The sequence below is a fragment of the Mastomys coucha genome, unplaced genomic scaffold (assembly GCF_008632895.1).
Source record: "Mastomys coucha isolate ucsf_1 unplaced genomic scaffold, UCSF_Mcou_1 pScaffold15, whole genome shotgun sequence".
NCBI lineage: Eukaryota > Metazoa > Chordata > Mammalia > Rodentia > Muridae > Mastomys > Mastomys coucha.
Window position 1 is genome coordinate 15,797,219 of NW_022196897.1, and position 11,077 is coordinate 15,808,295.

At 49.7% G+C, this 11,077-nt stretch overlaps 1 protein-coding gene across 2 annotated transcripts in view; it reads left to right on the top strand.

Moving 5' to 3' along the window:
- Col5a1 (collagen type V alpha 1 chain) overlaps positions 1–11,077 on the top strand; it is a 155,088-nt gene that overhangs the window by 57,846 nt on the left and 86,165 nt on the right. For both annotated transcript variants that reach the window (XM_031369508.1, XM_031369507.1), the window contains exons 5-9: positions 7,842–7,973; positions 8,809–8,940; positions 9,407–9,646; positions 10,345–10,524; positions 10,985–11,041. In XM_031369508.1, the coding sequence (XP_031225368.1) occupies positions 7,842–7,973; positions 8,809–8,940; positions 9,407–9,646; positions 10,345–10,524; positions 10,985–11,041 (741 nt within the window). The remainder of the gene's footprint in view (positions 1–7,841; positions 7,974–8,808; positions 8,941–9,406; positions 9,647–10,344; positions 10,525–10,984; positions 11,042–11,077) is intronic.

Consider the following 11,077-nt stretch of genomic DNA (forward strand, 5'->3'; position numbering starts at 1 on the left):
CGTGTGTGTGTGTGTGTGTGTGTGTGTGTGTGTGTGTGTGTGTGCATGTGTGCTTGTGCACTTAGCAATAAGACATGACATTAAAGGAGCCTCAGTGAGAGGCTGATGGCCAGCGACTCTATGCAGGGGTAGAGAGCCTGGCTCTCTAGAGGAGACCTATGGCCCAACCCCAAATTTCAACCAGTTGTTCATGGGTACCTGCAGCCAGAGCTCGGCAGCTGGCACTGACATACTTACAGCAACCCTGTGTCTCCAGGTGCTGCCCATGAACAATTACAACTTACTGCCTATGCCAAGAAGCCAGGAGTGTCCTGGATTGCAGGCCTGAGACCTTCCTGTGTGGTCTTGAGCAGTGTGTGTGTGGGGGTGGGGTGGGGGTGTGTGTGGGTGTGTAGAGGGTGTTAAAAGGCCAGCTTGGGGTTCCTGCCTATATCTCTGCAGGGTACTACTGGGCCCTGATGTGGCCCCGAGGCCAGCTACCAGCCCCCTAGCCCTAGCCCTGCATATTTAGAGCCTGTATCTGTCCCTCTTTCATGATGTGAGAATTCAGAGCTGTGCATGGAGCCTGACTTTCTTCCATGAAGCTATGTTAGGATTTTCTTAATATAAGACTCTGGCCATTGATTTTTAAAGATTTACTTATTTCATTTTATATGTATGGATGCTTTTGCCTGCGCATGTATGTGCACTTTGCGCCCATGGAGGCCAGAAGAGTAGGATTTTCTGGAACTAGAGATACAGGTGGTTGTGAGCCACCATGTGGTAGAAATTGAACCGAGATCCTCTGTGAAAGCCATACGTTCTCTTAATGCGCTGAACCACCTCTCTAGCCTTGGACTTGGTTTTAACAAGTAGTTTGTATCCACTTGGGGCTTCCAGGGTTCTGCTGCCCAGGCCACAGATGGCGGCTTCCAGGAAGTCTGCTGAGGCTGCATCTGGTGTGAACAGGACAGCCCCAGGAGGCTGATCCTCTGACAAGGGTCCTTGTAGCTTCCTGCAGAGTTGGCCAGTCCACGGGGGAGCAAGGCCACTGGGGACATCCTACAAGGTCTCAAGATTGTTCTGCATAGCTGCACCCTGCTGGGGCTCCCTGCAGTGGGGTGCCTGGCCTCCAAACTCTCACATGTTCTTGGCCCAGAGAGAGGCCAGATATATCAGATCCACTCCAGAAGCATTCCTGAGCTCCTGGGAGCCCTCTGGGATGCCTTTGAAGTTGCAGGGGCAGAACTTGTTCTATCCATCTCTACCCCAGCCTCTTGAGACCCACCACATCAGAGATTTCTAAAGTCTTTAGATATGGATTTCTAGACAGGACACTGGTGTTCTTGGGTACAAGACCGCTGCCTGCCCTCCATCCATTGTAGATCTATCTATCTGTTTGTCTATCTGTCTATCTATCTATCTATCTATCTATCTATTTATCTATCTATCTAATTATCTATTTGAGACAGGTTCTCCTGTACTCCAGGCTGGCCTCTAATTTGCTATATAGTCAAGGATAACCTTGAACTTCTAAACCTCTTGCTAGTGCTGAGCTATAAGCTACCATGCCTTAGTTATACAGTGCTGGGGACTAAACTCAGCTCTTTGTGCTTGCTAGACAAGCATTCTACTAACTAGTCATCATTCCATTTTTACCAGGTTGGCAATGGTTTCAGGGACTTGGGCATGCCTTAGCACAGTGCTCTACATTCTGCATTGCACCCCGATAGAGATGCCCTACATTCCACCCCCAGCACCCTCATAGGTCTGGTTGCCATCTGTTAGCTACTCCAAGAAATTGGTTGAAAAATCAGCCCCTGCTCCAGTCTGAGGCCATGTGATAGCTCCCAGTCAGAGGTAGCCCAGGATGGAGGTAGGGTCTTCTCAGAGCCCTGCTGGGTTTTCAGCCTTCCTCTTGGTCCAGCTTCTTCACTTCTCACTAGGTCTGGAAGGGGTCTGTGATGGTGTCATGGCAGCCTTACCCTGTCCTTCCACCCCCACACTGTGACATATACATCTGGGGTGCAGAAACAGGTACAGAGTAGAGCTCCTGTCATAGCATCTTGTCCTCCTGCCCTGCAGAGAGCTCCTTGTCTCTGGGTAGTCTTACTGGGTGCCGAGCATTCAAGGCCCTTCTCTCCTCTCCTCACGTGCAGTGAAGAAAAGCTGGATGGGCTGGGGTCCCCCTGAACAAGGACAGGAATAGCGTTTACCAAGCTCCCTGTAGGACTTGGGGATGGATGGACTGAGAAGGCAGGGACTCCTTGCCCAGCCACATCCAGGCTAAGAACGTTGGTGGGCTGAAGCCAGCTTAGCCTGGGTTCCAGAGTAGGTATATAGGAACATGGAGCTTTGTGCCAGTTCCTGGAGCCCTTTATCCAGTCCTGGAATGTGATGTCATGTGATGTGTACCCACACTCAGCAGCAGTGAGTGCCTTACTCCAGGCCTGCTCTCTGGACTACTATGCTGGATGGCAGAGATGTACTAGACATGGGTTCCTGCAGAGGCAGAGCCTGTAAGAGGCAGTGGTCACCAATGTCCCAGCTGCTAGATCCCAAAGGCTCCCAGTGCTACACCACTTCAGAAACCATCCCCTCCTCCCATTCAGTGTGTTTGGAGAATGTTTATTTACGTGTCAAGCTCTGGGCTTAAAGAGAAAACATTTTGTTTGAATTGGATGACATTTGAGCTACAGATCCTGCTGCTTAATGAAGATATGTGGTTTTCATGCACCATCCTGCCACAAGGCTCTCATCTGTGGGAGCTTAAAACACAGGTCTCTGGGACAAGTATGGGAGGGAGGGAGCCAGGACAGTGGGCATCTCTGCTGGCCTCAGAGAAGGTGTGGAGGAGTGACAGGAATTGGAGGGAAGCATCTAGACTGGATGTCAGTAGGGGAAGGTACTATGTAAAATACTGAGAGAGGATGATTGGGGCCCCTGTTCCCCCCATTCCCCTAACCCCTCACCTCCCCATTCCCCTTGCCACCATTTGCTGCAGCGCAGGCTGAAGACAGCATCAAGCAGCAGCAGGCAGCTTTGTGCATTTTTTCTCTGTTCCCCACATTCCCTTATGGGCTGAAGCCTAAGGCTAGGCTAAGAAAGGAAGGCTCACCCATCCTTCCTCTTGTTCCCAGGGGTCAAGAGTGAGAAAGACCTCCTTTCCCCCAACTGCCTCTTGCATAACTGTCTTTCTTATCTTATTGAAGGGGCCTGGCTCCAGGGCATAGAGGTGGTGTGGAATACTAGGGTATTGCTTCTTGCAGGCCCAAACAAAGTAGCCGCTATCCTGCTTGCTGGTGGGAAGAACCCTTTTCTGTCTGCAGTCTGGATAGGAGTTTGTCTGCTGTGGGGTCAGGTGTGGTGGGTCGGCTGGTGGTCATGGGCACTGGGCTCATGGATTACCTCTGTAATCCAATGTTAGTTTCAATTGTCAGGTTGACTTAGCCTAAAGTCACCTGAGAAGGGAGCCTCAGTTGAGAGACTGCTCAGATCAGATTGGCCTATGAGCATGTGTGTGAGGCTTGTTCTTGATTATTATTTGATAGAGTCTAAGCCAGGTTGGGTTGCTTTATTCTTTAGGTATGTTGTCCTGGACTATATAAGAGAGCTAGCTGAGCTGGGCAAGGGTACACTCTTTAATCCCAGCACTTGGGAGGCAGAAGCAGGAAGATCTCTGAGTTTGAGGCCAGCCTGGTCTACAGAGTGAGTTCCAGGACAGCCAGGGCTACACCGAGAAACAAGGTAGCTGAGCATGTACCTGTGGGGGAGCCAGCAAGCAGCATTCTCTGTGGATTCTGTTCTACTTTAGCTGTGAGTGAGTTCTCTCTTGGAGGTAATGCTTCATGGAAGAGCAAGTAGGTGTACCTTCACATTCCTGTCCTGCACTTACACAATCATGTCCTGTGGCCTGGAAGTGAAAGCCAAATGAATCCATTCTTCCTTAATTTGTCAGAAATGGAAAGGGAGCCAGAGTACCCTGAGGTCAGTGGTCTCTCCTGGTCCTCATGTGACAGTCACTAGGCAGACCTCAGGAAGAACTGTCCACTCCTCCTTTTCCATAGAGGTCAGGGGTCAGGATCTAGTCTGCTGTGGTGGTACAGGGAGGAGAGAACCATCTGTAGGCCACACTGGAGGCTACCCTACACAGCCATGCAGACAGACTCAGGATTGCTTGAGGATACTCCAAATTCCTCAGTCCTTACATGGGGTTTTCAAACTCCAAATGAGGCTGGGCTGTGGAACTCAGCCTTGGGGTTCAGGGAGGGTGGCCTCTGATGTATTCTGGGACTGTTCTTCCATCTATCAGTGAGCATTCACTCCCACTTTAACCCAATTCTAGACATGTTTCATCTCAGAGATAGAAGCTGGGGGTGGTGAAGGATCATAGATCACAAGACACCCACACCCTCCTTCTCAGGCCCTAGGATGCCATCATGGGTCCATACTCAGTGACTGCAGGTAACACATCCATCAAGTCCTGCCATGGCTCAGTAGATAGGAGGCCACATCTAGACCTCCTGCCTCTCCAACCTCCAGGTTAGCCTGGGGTCCAGATCTCAGAAAAGTTCACACTCCACCTAATGGAAAGCAGGGATAAAGGGCTTCCTGGATTGTGCAAGAAGGTCACTTCTTCCCCACCCCACCCCGCATCCCGAGAGCATGGCAGAACTGTGGGTTTAGGACCAGAGGCAGTCCTGAGATCTTGCCAAAAATAGGATCCCAAGAGAAGCTCAATGATACATGGTCTTGGAAGGATGTGGCATTGTCAGGAAAGCACAACGCAAATCTGCGGTGCTTACAGAATGTGGGCAACATTGTGGAACTGTGCTGTGTCAGAGCTGCATCTGCAGTGTGTGCCACAGTGACCTGGACTTAGGAGGTGCGTTATAGCTCTTGAACGGACAGGTTAACAGATGGACACATGGATGGATGGATGGATGGATGGATGGATGACATGGGTGGGTGGATAGGCAAATGATATACAAGGATGATAGATAGATGAATAGATGACATTAATAAATGGATGGATGAGAGGTGGATATCTGAATAGTATGCGTGAATGCATGGAGGGCATTCATGGCTAGATGGATGAATGGATGGATGGCTGGGTAAGGAGATCGGCGAGGAAGAGCTGGGGGTGTCAGTCATGGTAATCATGGAAATGTTCCTAATATTTCCTTCCTGTTTCGGGTACTCACTGTTTACTGTTAACTCCCTCTGAGCCCCTCCTTCTGGCCCTGTGGCTTTGCTACTGATCCCTGTGGTCTGATTCTCACTCATATTTCAAGTGTCTAATTCTCTCTGTTCTTCATCCTACCTGAGTCCTCTCCTGACCCCGCTCCCTGCAGTTCCATATCCTACTGTCCCCTGAGGATGTGTCTCTTGCACTCACCTCTCATCGACACCCAGGTTTATTATTGGACACCTTGGTTATGCCTGGAGGACCACGGCCTCCCCAGCATCATGTGACATGGATATTGTTTATTTTGTGCTCAGTTTTCACAGAGAGAAAGCAAATCTCAGGCTCCAGGCCACACAGTCAAAGAGCTGGCTAGTTTTCCACACCTGACTGCCTACATATGGAGTACTCTCTGCCCCTGTGCCACCAAAAGTTGGGGTTCCTGAACATTCCCGTCTCCCCTCCAGCTCTGACCTGGTGGTAGAGGCAGACACTGCAAGCTGCTCTGCTTTGGTAGGAACCCCACAATCCCCTTATCAAAGTCTTCAAAGAGGAGAGCAATCACTGAAATGAGCTGGGAGTCCCTCTCCTTCCACACTTTGGGTGACTTGTCATGGCCACAGGGACCCAGCACTGCAGATCCATCAGGACTATGGAGCCCAGCTGGAGAGACAAAGATGCCGTTGAGCATACGGCCCATGCAGAGGAAACCAGGGAGGTAGCAATTCTGCCTGGGATGAAGAAAATTCCCAAAATAAACCTGAGAGACTATGCTGTCTTCCAGACAGCATGCAGGCCCTGTCCCTGTAGCTTATTGCTGGAAAGTTTCAGACTAAGCCTATCCTTAACCAGAATATATTAATATTCTATTCCAGTATAGTGTAATATATTACAGTATAGTGCTTGTGGGGGAATGGACTCCAAGTACAGAGAACTCCACACCTGGCACAGCCCTGGGTCACCTTTGTTTGCTGTACTATTTCCATTGTGGTCTTCAGAGTGCTAGAATGTTCTGGTACTTTCTGCCCCGGCCCTGAGCCTACTATCAGGAAATCACTGGACCTTTGTGGAACACCTTAACAGGACTTGTCTCACCTGCTGCTGCACCCTGAGCCTTACTTGCCTTGGCTGCAGAATGGGGGTGGATAGGCATACTGTGATGGCCACAGTGGGAGGCCATGAGCAGCTCTGTCACCCTGTCTCAGTAAGTGGAAACACTCTTAGTCCTGGTCACTGTCACCAGAAAAGTCTGATGGTCTGGGAGGACCCAGCCCCTGTCTGAAGCTGGCTTTTGGTCTTGTGAGGAGGATGTGTACTCATTGTGCTCATGGTCCCTGCGGGCTTTTCATCGTCTGCATATCTTGATGAGGAAAAAGTGTAATACATGGTTCTGTGAGCTCAGCTGCTCCGTGAGCAGGTGTCTCCTGAGTGGCTGGAAAGTTCTAGATTCAGCTTTGTGGGGTCATCTGGGCTATGACTTGTACCTGTGGCATTCATCATTGCATTCCACTTACCTGTCATCTTTGGATGGATACAAGGTGCTACTACTCTGGGGCTATTGACAATACTGCTATGAACGTGTGTGTGTGCACATGTGTGTGTGTGTGTATGTGTGTGCATATGTATATATGTGTACGTATGTATATGTGTGTGTGTATATATATATCATGTGTATGTATGTATATATGTGTGTGCATGTATGTATTTATGCATATGTGTATGTATATGAGTGTATATGTATATGTATGTGTGTATGTATGTATATATATTTATTTGTATTATGTTTATGTGTGTGTGCATGTGTGTATGTATGTATATATATAGTGTGTACATGGGTGTATTGGCTCGAGTTCCCCTTTTCACTTGGGGAAATTTTTTCCAGTGTTTGTTCTAGTTTCCAGGTTTGGAACTGCTGGATCATATGGTAATCTCATGTTTAACTCAATAAAAAAAGCAAGTATTGCATCTTAAAGAAATACCCCTCAATACTGGAGACTGATGGTGACAGGGACATGCCCTCCTGAACCTAAGGCAGATGCATTTATGCTTGATAGCTGCAGTAACTGTGAGCACCAAGCTAACAAATGTGCAAGAGGTGTTTGGTAGATGGATGGATGCACTATGATGGATGGATGGATGATGGATGGATGGATGATAGATGGAAAGTTGAGTGAATTGGTGGGTAGAAGGATAGATAAGTTGATGGGTGGGTTAGTAGCTGCCTGGCTGGCTGACTGCTGACTAGATGAAAAGATGGATAAATGGATAGGTGGACAAAAGCATGGATGAGTGGAGGGTTGATTAATTGAAGGGTAGATGAGCAGATAGGTGGGTGGGTCAGTGGATGGATGGATGGATGGATGAAAAGGTAAGTGGATAGATGGGTGGGAAGGTAAATAATGGGTAGTTAGATACTGGATGAATGGAAAGGTACATAAGCACATAGGTGGGCAAGTAAATGGATGGGAAGATGAGTGGGTTAGTCCCTGGGTGGGCCACTAGCTTAAGTAGCTCTCCAGAGTAGCATCTTCTGGGAAGAAGCGTGCTCCTGAGGATAGCTCCTCTCAAGGTCTCTTCTAGGCTTCTCTCTCGCCTAAGACATCATGCTGGGCCCCTGTGTTCCCAGATCCCCATGAGTATCTGAGTTGTTTGCTCAGGAGCTCTTGTCTTTTTGCAGGGTGACATCCAACAGTTGCTCTTCGTCTCCGACCACAGAGCTGCCTATGATTACTGTGAGCACTACAGCCCCGACTGTGACACTGCGGTCCCTGACACACCTCAATCACAGGACCCTAACCCAGATGAATATGTGAGTCATCTCTGGCTGGGTTCATGGTGGCAGCACAGGCAGAACCCCAGGATGGTAGAGAGTCTGCAGAATTGTGATTATAAAGCATTCTGGATGCCACAGGACCAAGTTTTCAGCAAACTGTAGGAGAAGCAGTTTACCACAGAGGAGCTCTCCACCCACACATACCTTCACCAAATCTCTCAAGGGAGTGTCATCAACAACTGTGTCCCTTGGCTCTCCACATCCTTAGATGAATGCAGACAGACAGGTGTCTTTTGTCCTCAGGCTGTAGCCTCAGTTGTTTTTTAGAGCTCGGTCCATTCTCTCATGGGCACCTGAAATTTTATAATAGAGCCCAGCCTGTGGATAGTGGCCTTGACTCCCAGAAAAGCAGTAACTCTGAAGGGCAGCCATGTCTGTCCTCTTTGTTTCTCTCCTCATTTCCTACTCTGCTGGGTCACTCTCCTCATCCCCTGTGCCCTCCTCTAGCAACCACGAGGTCCCTGGCTTGTATTTGAGGACAGAGTGCCTGCTAGTGACTGTGAGCTCCCTCTCACTGGGTACTCATGTTTTGGGGCTAAAGGTCAACTTTGCTGGTCTGGGTTTGATTTTTGTGGGTCACATGTAACCACTTTGAGGGCTCAGCTTTTGCCGACGTCTCTTAGGACTGTGTGGGGTCATCCATTCCCATGCTAGGCTTCTGGGGCTTGTTCAGCCTCGCAGGTAGAGGACCCCTGGGACTTGACAGTGCCTTATGGCATCTGCTTTTCCACCCAAGCTGGGGCAAGGTGGTTGACAGATGGCTCTGGTAATACATTTGTCTCCTTCTCTGTATGGGCGCCGTTGACTTCAGTACCCAGAAGGAGAGGGTGAGACCTATTACTATGAGTATCCATATTATGAAGACCCTGATGACCTGGGAAAGGAGCCTGCCCCCACGCAGAAGCCAGTGGAAGCTGCCAGAGAAACCACGGAGGTTCCCGAGGTCTGATCTGGACTGGGCTGGGCTAGGGAGGTTTCTGGTTCCTCCAGGCCACAGGGTTGAGATCCAGAAGCTATGGACATTGTGGCACATAGCTATAATTCTGTCCCTTGGGAAGATGAAGTAGGGAGTAGGAACTCATGAAGTAAGCATGAGTTCTAGGCCAGCCTGGGCTACAGGGTGAGATGCCACCCCATCCTCAAACACACACATGGAAGCTTAAGCTGTCTTTGGTCATTTCCTGGTGTGTCTTTACATGGTCCTCAATCAATTCATGGCATCTTGGTACCTCTTGCCCACACAATGGCGGCCTCTCTCATTTTCTCTGCCTTCCAGGAATGGAGGGCCTTGGCTGAACTCCATGCCCACACTTTGCTGTTCATTGTGTACTAGAAGGATGCTGGCATGGGAGCTTGGGAAATCCTGGGTCCAGGTACCCTGACTGTCTCTTTCTACCCTCTGCCCACAGGAGCAGACCCAGCCCCCACCCGAAGCCCCTACAGTGCCTGAGACCAGTGACACGGCTGGCAAGGAGGACAGTCTAGGGATTGGGGACTATGACTATGTGCCCACTGACGACTATTATACTCCATCCCCATATGAAGACTTTGGCTATGGCGAGGGTGTTGAGAACCCTGACCAGCCCACGAACCCTGACTCAGGGGCTGAGGTCCCCACCAGCACCACCGTTACCTCCAACACCTCCAATGTAATTGCCTTCCTTCCAGTTTGTATTGATCTATGGACAGGGGTGGAGAAGAGGCAAAGACTATGTGGCTCTGAGTCACTGCCAAGCACCAACCTCCTTGGGTGGCCTTCCTTGCCCACACCCCACCCTCTGGCTTCTGAGTCCTCTGTAGCACTGTCGAGTGTGGTTTAGAAGCCATTGGCTTTTCTGAGTTTATTTTAGTTCCTCCTGAAAAATGGGTAGACTATCTCCGTGGGCTCTGCATTCTTGCTCTCAGGGTAGCTCACATAACACTGTAGTTTTGGGGTGCCACCCATGAACATTGTTGGTGGTTACTCATGTTACCAGAATAAAGCTCAAGGGCCACTGTGTTCTTCACTATTGGAAAGAACCTCAGTTTCCAGTGTGCAAACTCTTAACCGGCAACTGAATGCAGATCTCCCCAGGGATGGAATCAGCTTTAAGGGACACTGCTGTTCTTTCCTGCCCCTGGATTGTTATAGTGTTTTGGGTAGTCTGGTGGCTGGGAGGTGTGCAGAGAGGCTGTGGGCCACAGGTCTTCCCTCATGGAATACCCCATGGGCTTTAGCTGTAGGTGTTCTGTAGTGGGCCACTGGATGCTATATGCAGGAAATGCTGAGCTCAGTGCCTTCCAGGCAGAGCCTGCTTGTGGCCGGCCTCCCTGAGTGACCCTGCCACTTCTCACCCTTAATCTGCAGCCAGCTTCATCTCCAGGGGAAGGGAAGGATGACCTGGGTGGCGAGTTCACTGAGGAAACCATCAAGAATATAGAGGAAAATTACTATGACCAGTACTTTGACCCTGACTCCGACTCCAGTGTCTCTCCATCAGAGATAGGGCCAGGCATGCCTGCTAACCAGGACACCATCTTTGAGGGGGTAAGAGACTCAGCTTCTCTCTGCATCTCATGGCATCTAGGTGGTGGGAAAGGGCCAGAACTTCTAGAAGTCTGAGGGTAACTGAGGCAAGAGTGACATGGGCTGCTATGTATTTCAATTATTAATTAATTAATTAACTAATTAGAGACACACACACACACACACAGATCCACGTGCCTCTGCCTCCCAAGTTCTGGGATTAAAGGCATGTGCCACTGTGCCTGGCTGAGCTTCATTCTTTAAAGTAGCCCCTCTGACTCTCATTATGGTCATCTGTGCCTCTTTGCCTGAACATGCTCGTGTGTACATGGCTAGGGATGGAGGTGGGAGGTCTATTTCAGCTTGCTATCTTCCTTCTGGTCATGAGGAGAGGTGCCTAGCTGTGGGGAGAACCATGGTTTTGCACAAGTTTTGTGTCATGTGGATTTTCTGTTCCTTTTCTCTCTCCCCATTTTTCCAGATTGGAGGACCCCGAGGTGAGAAAGGGCAAAAGGGAGAACCAGCCATCATTGAGCCGGTAAGGATTTCTGTTGTTGTTGTTGGGGGGGGGTGG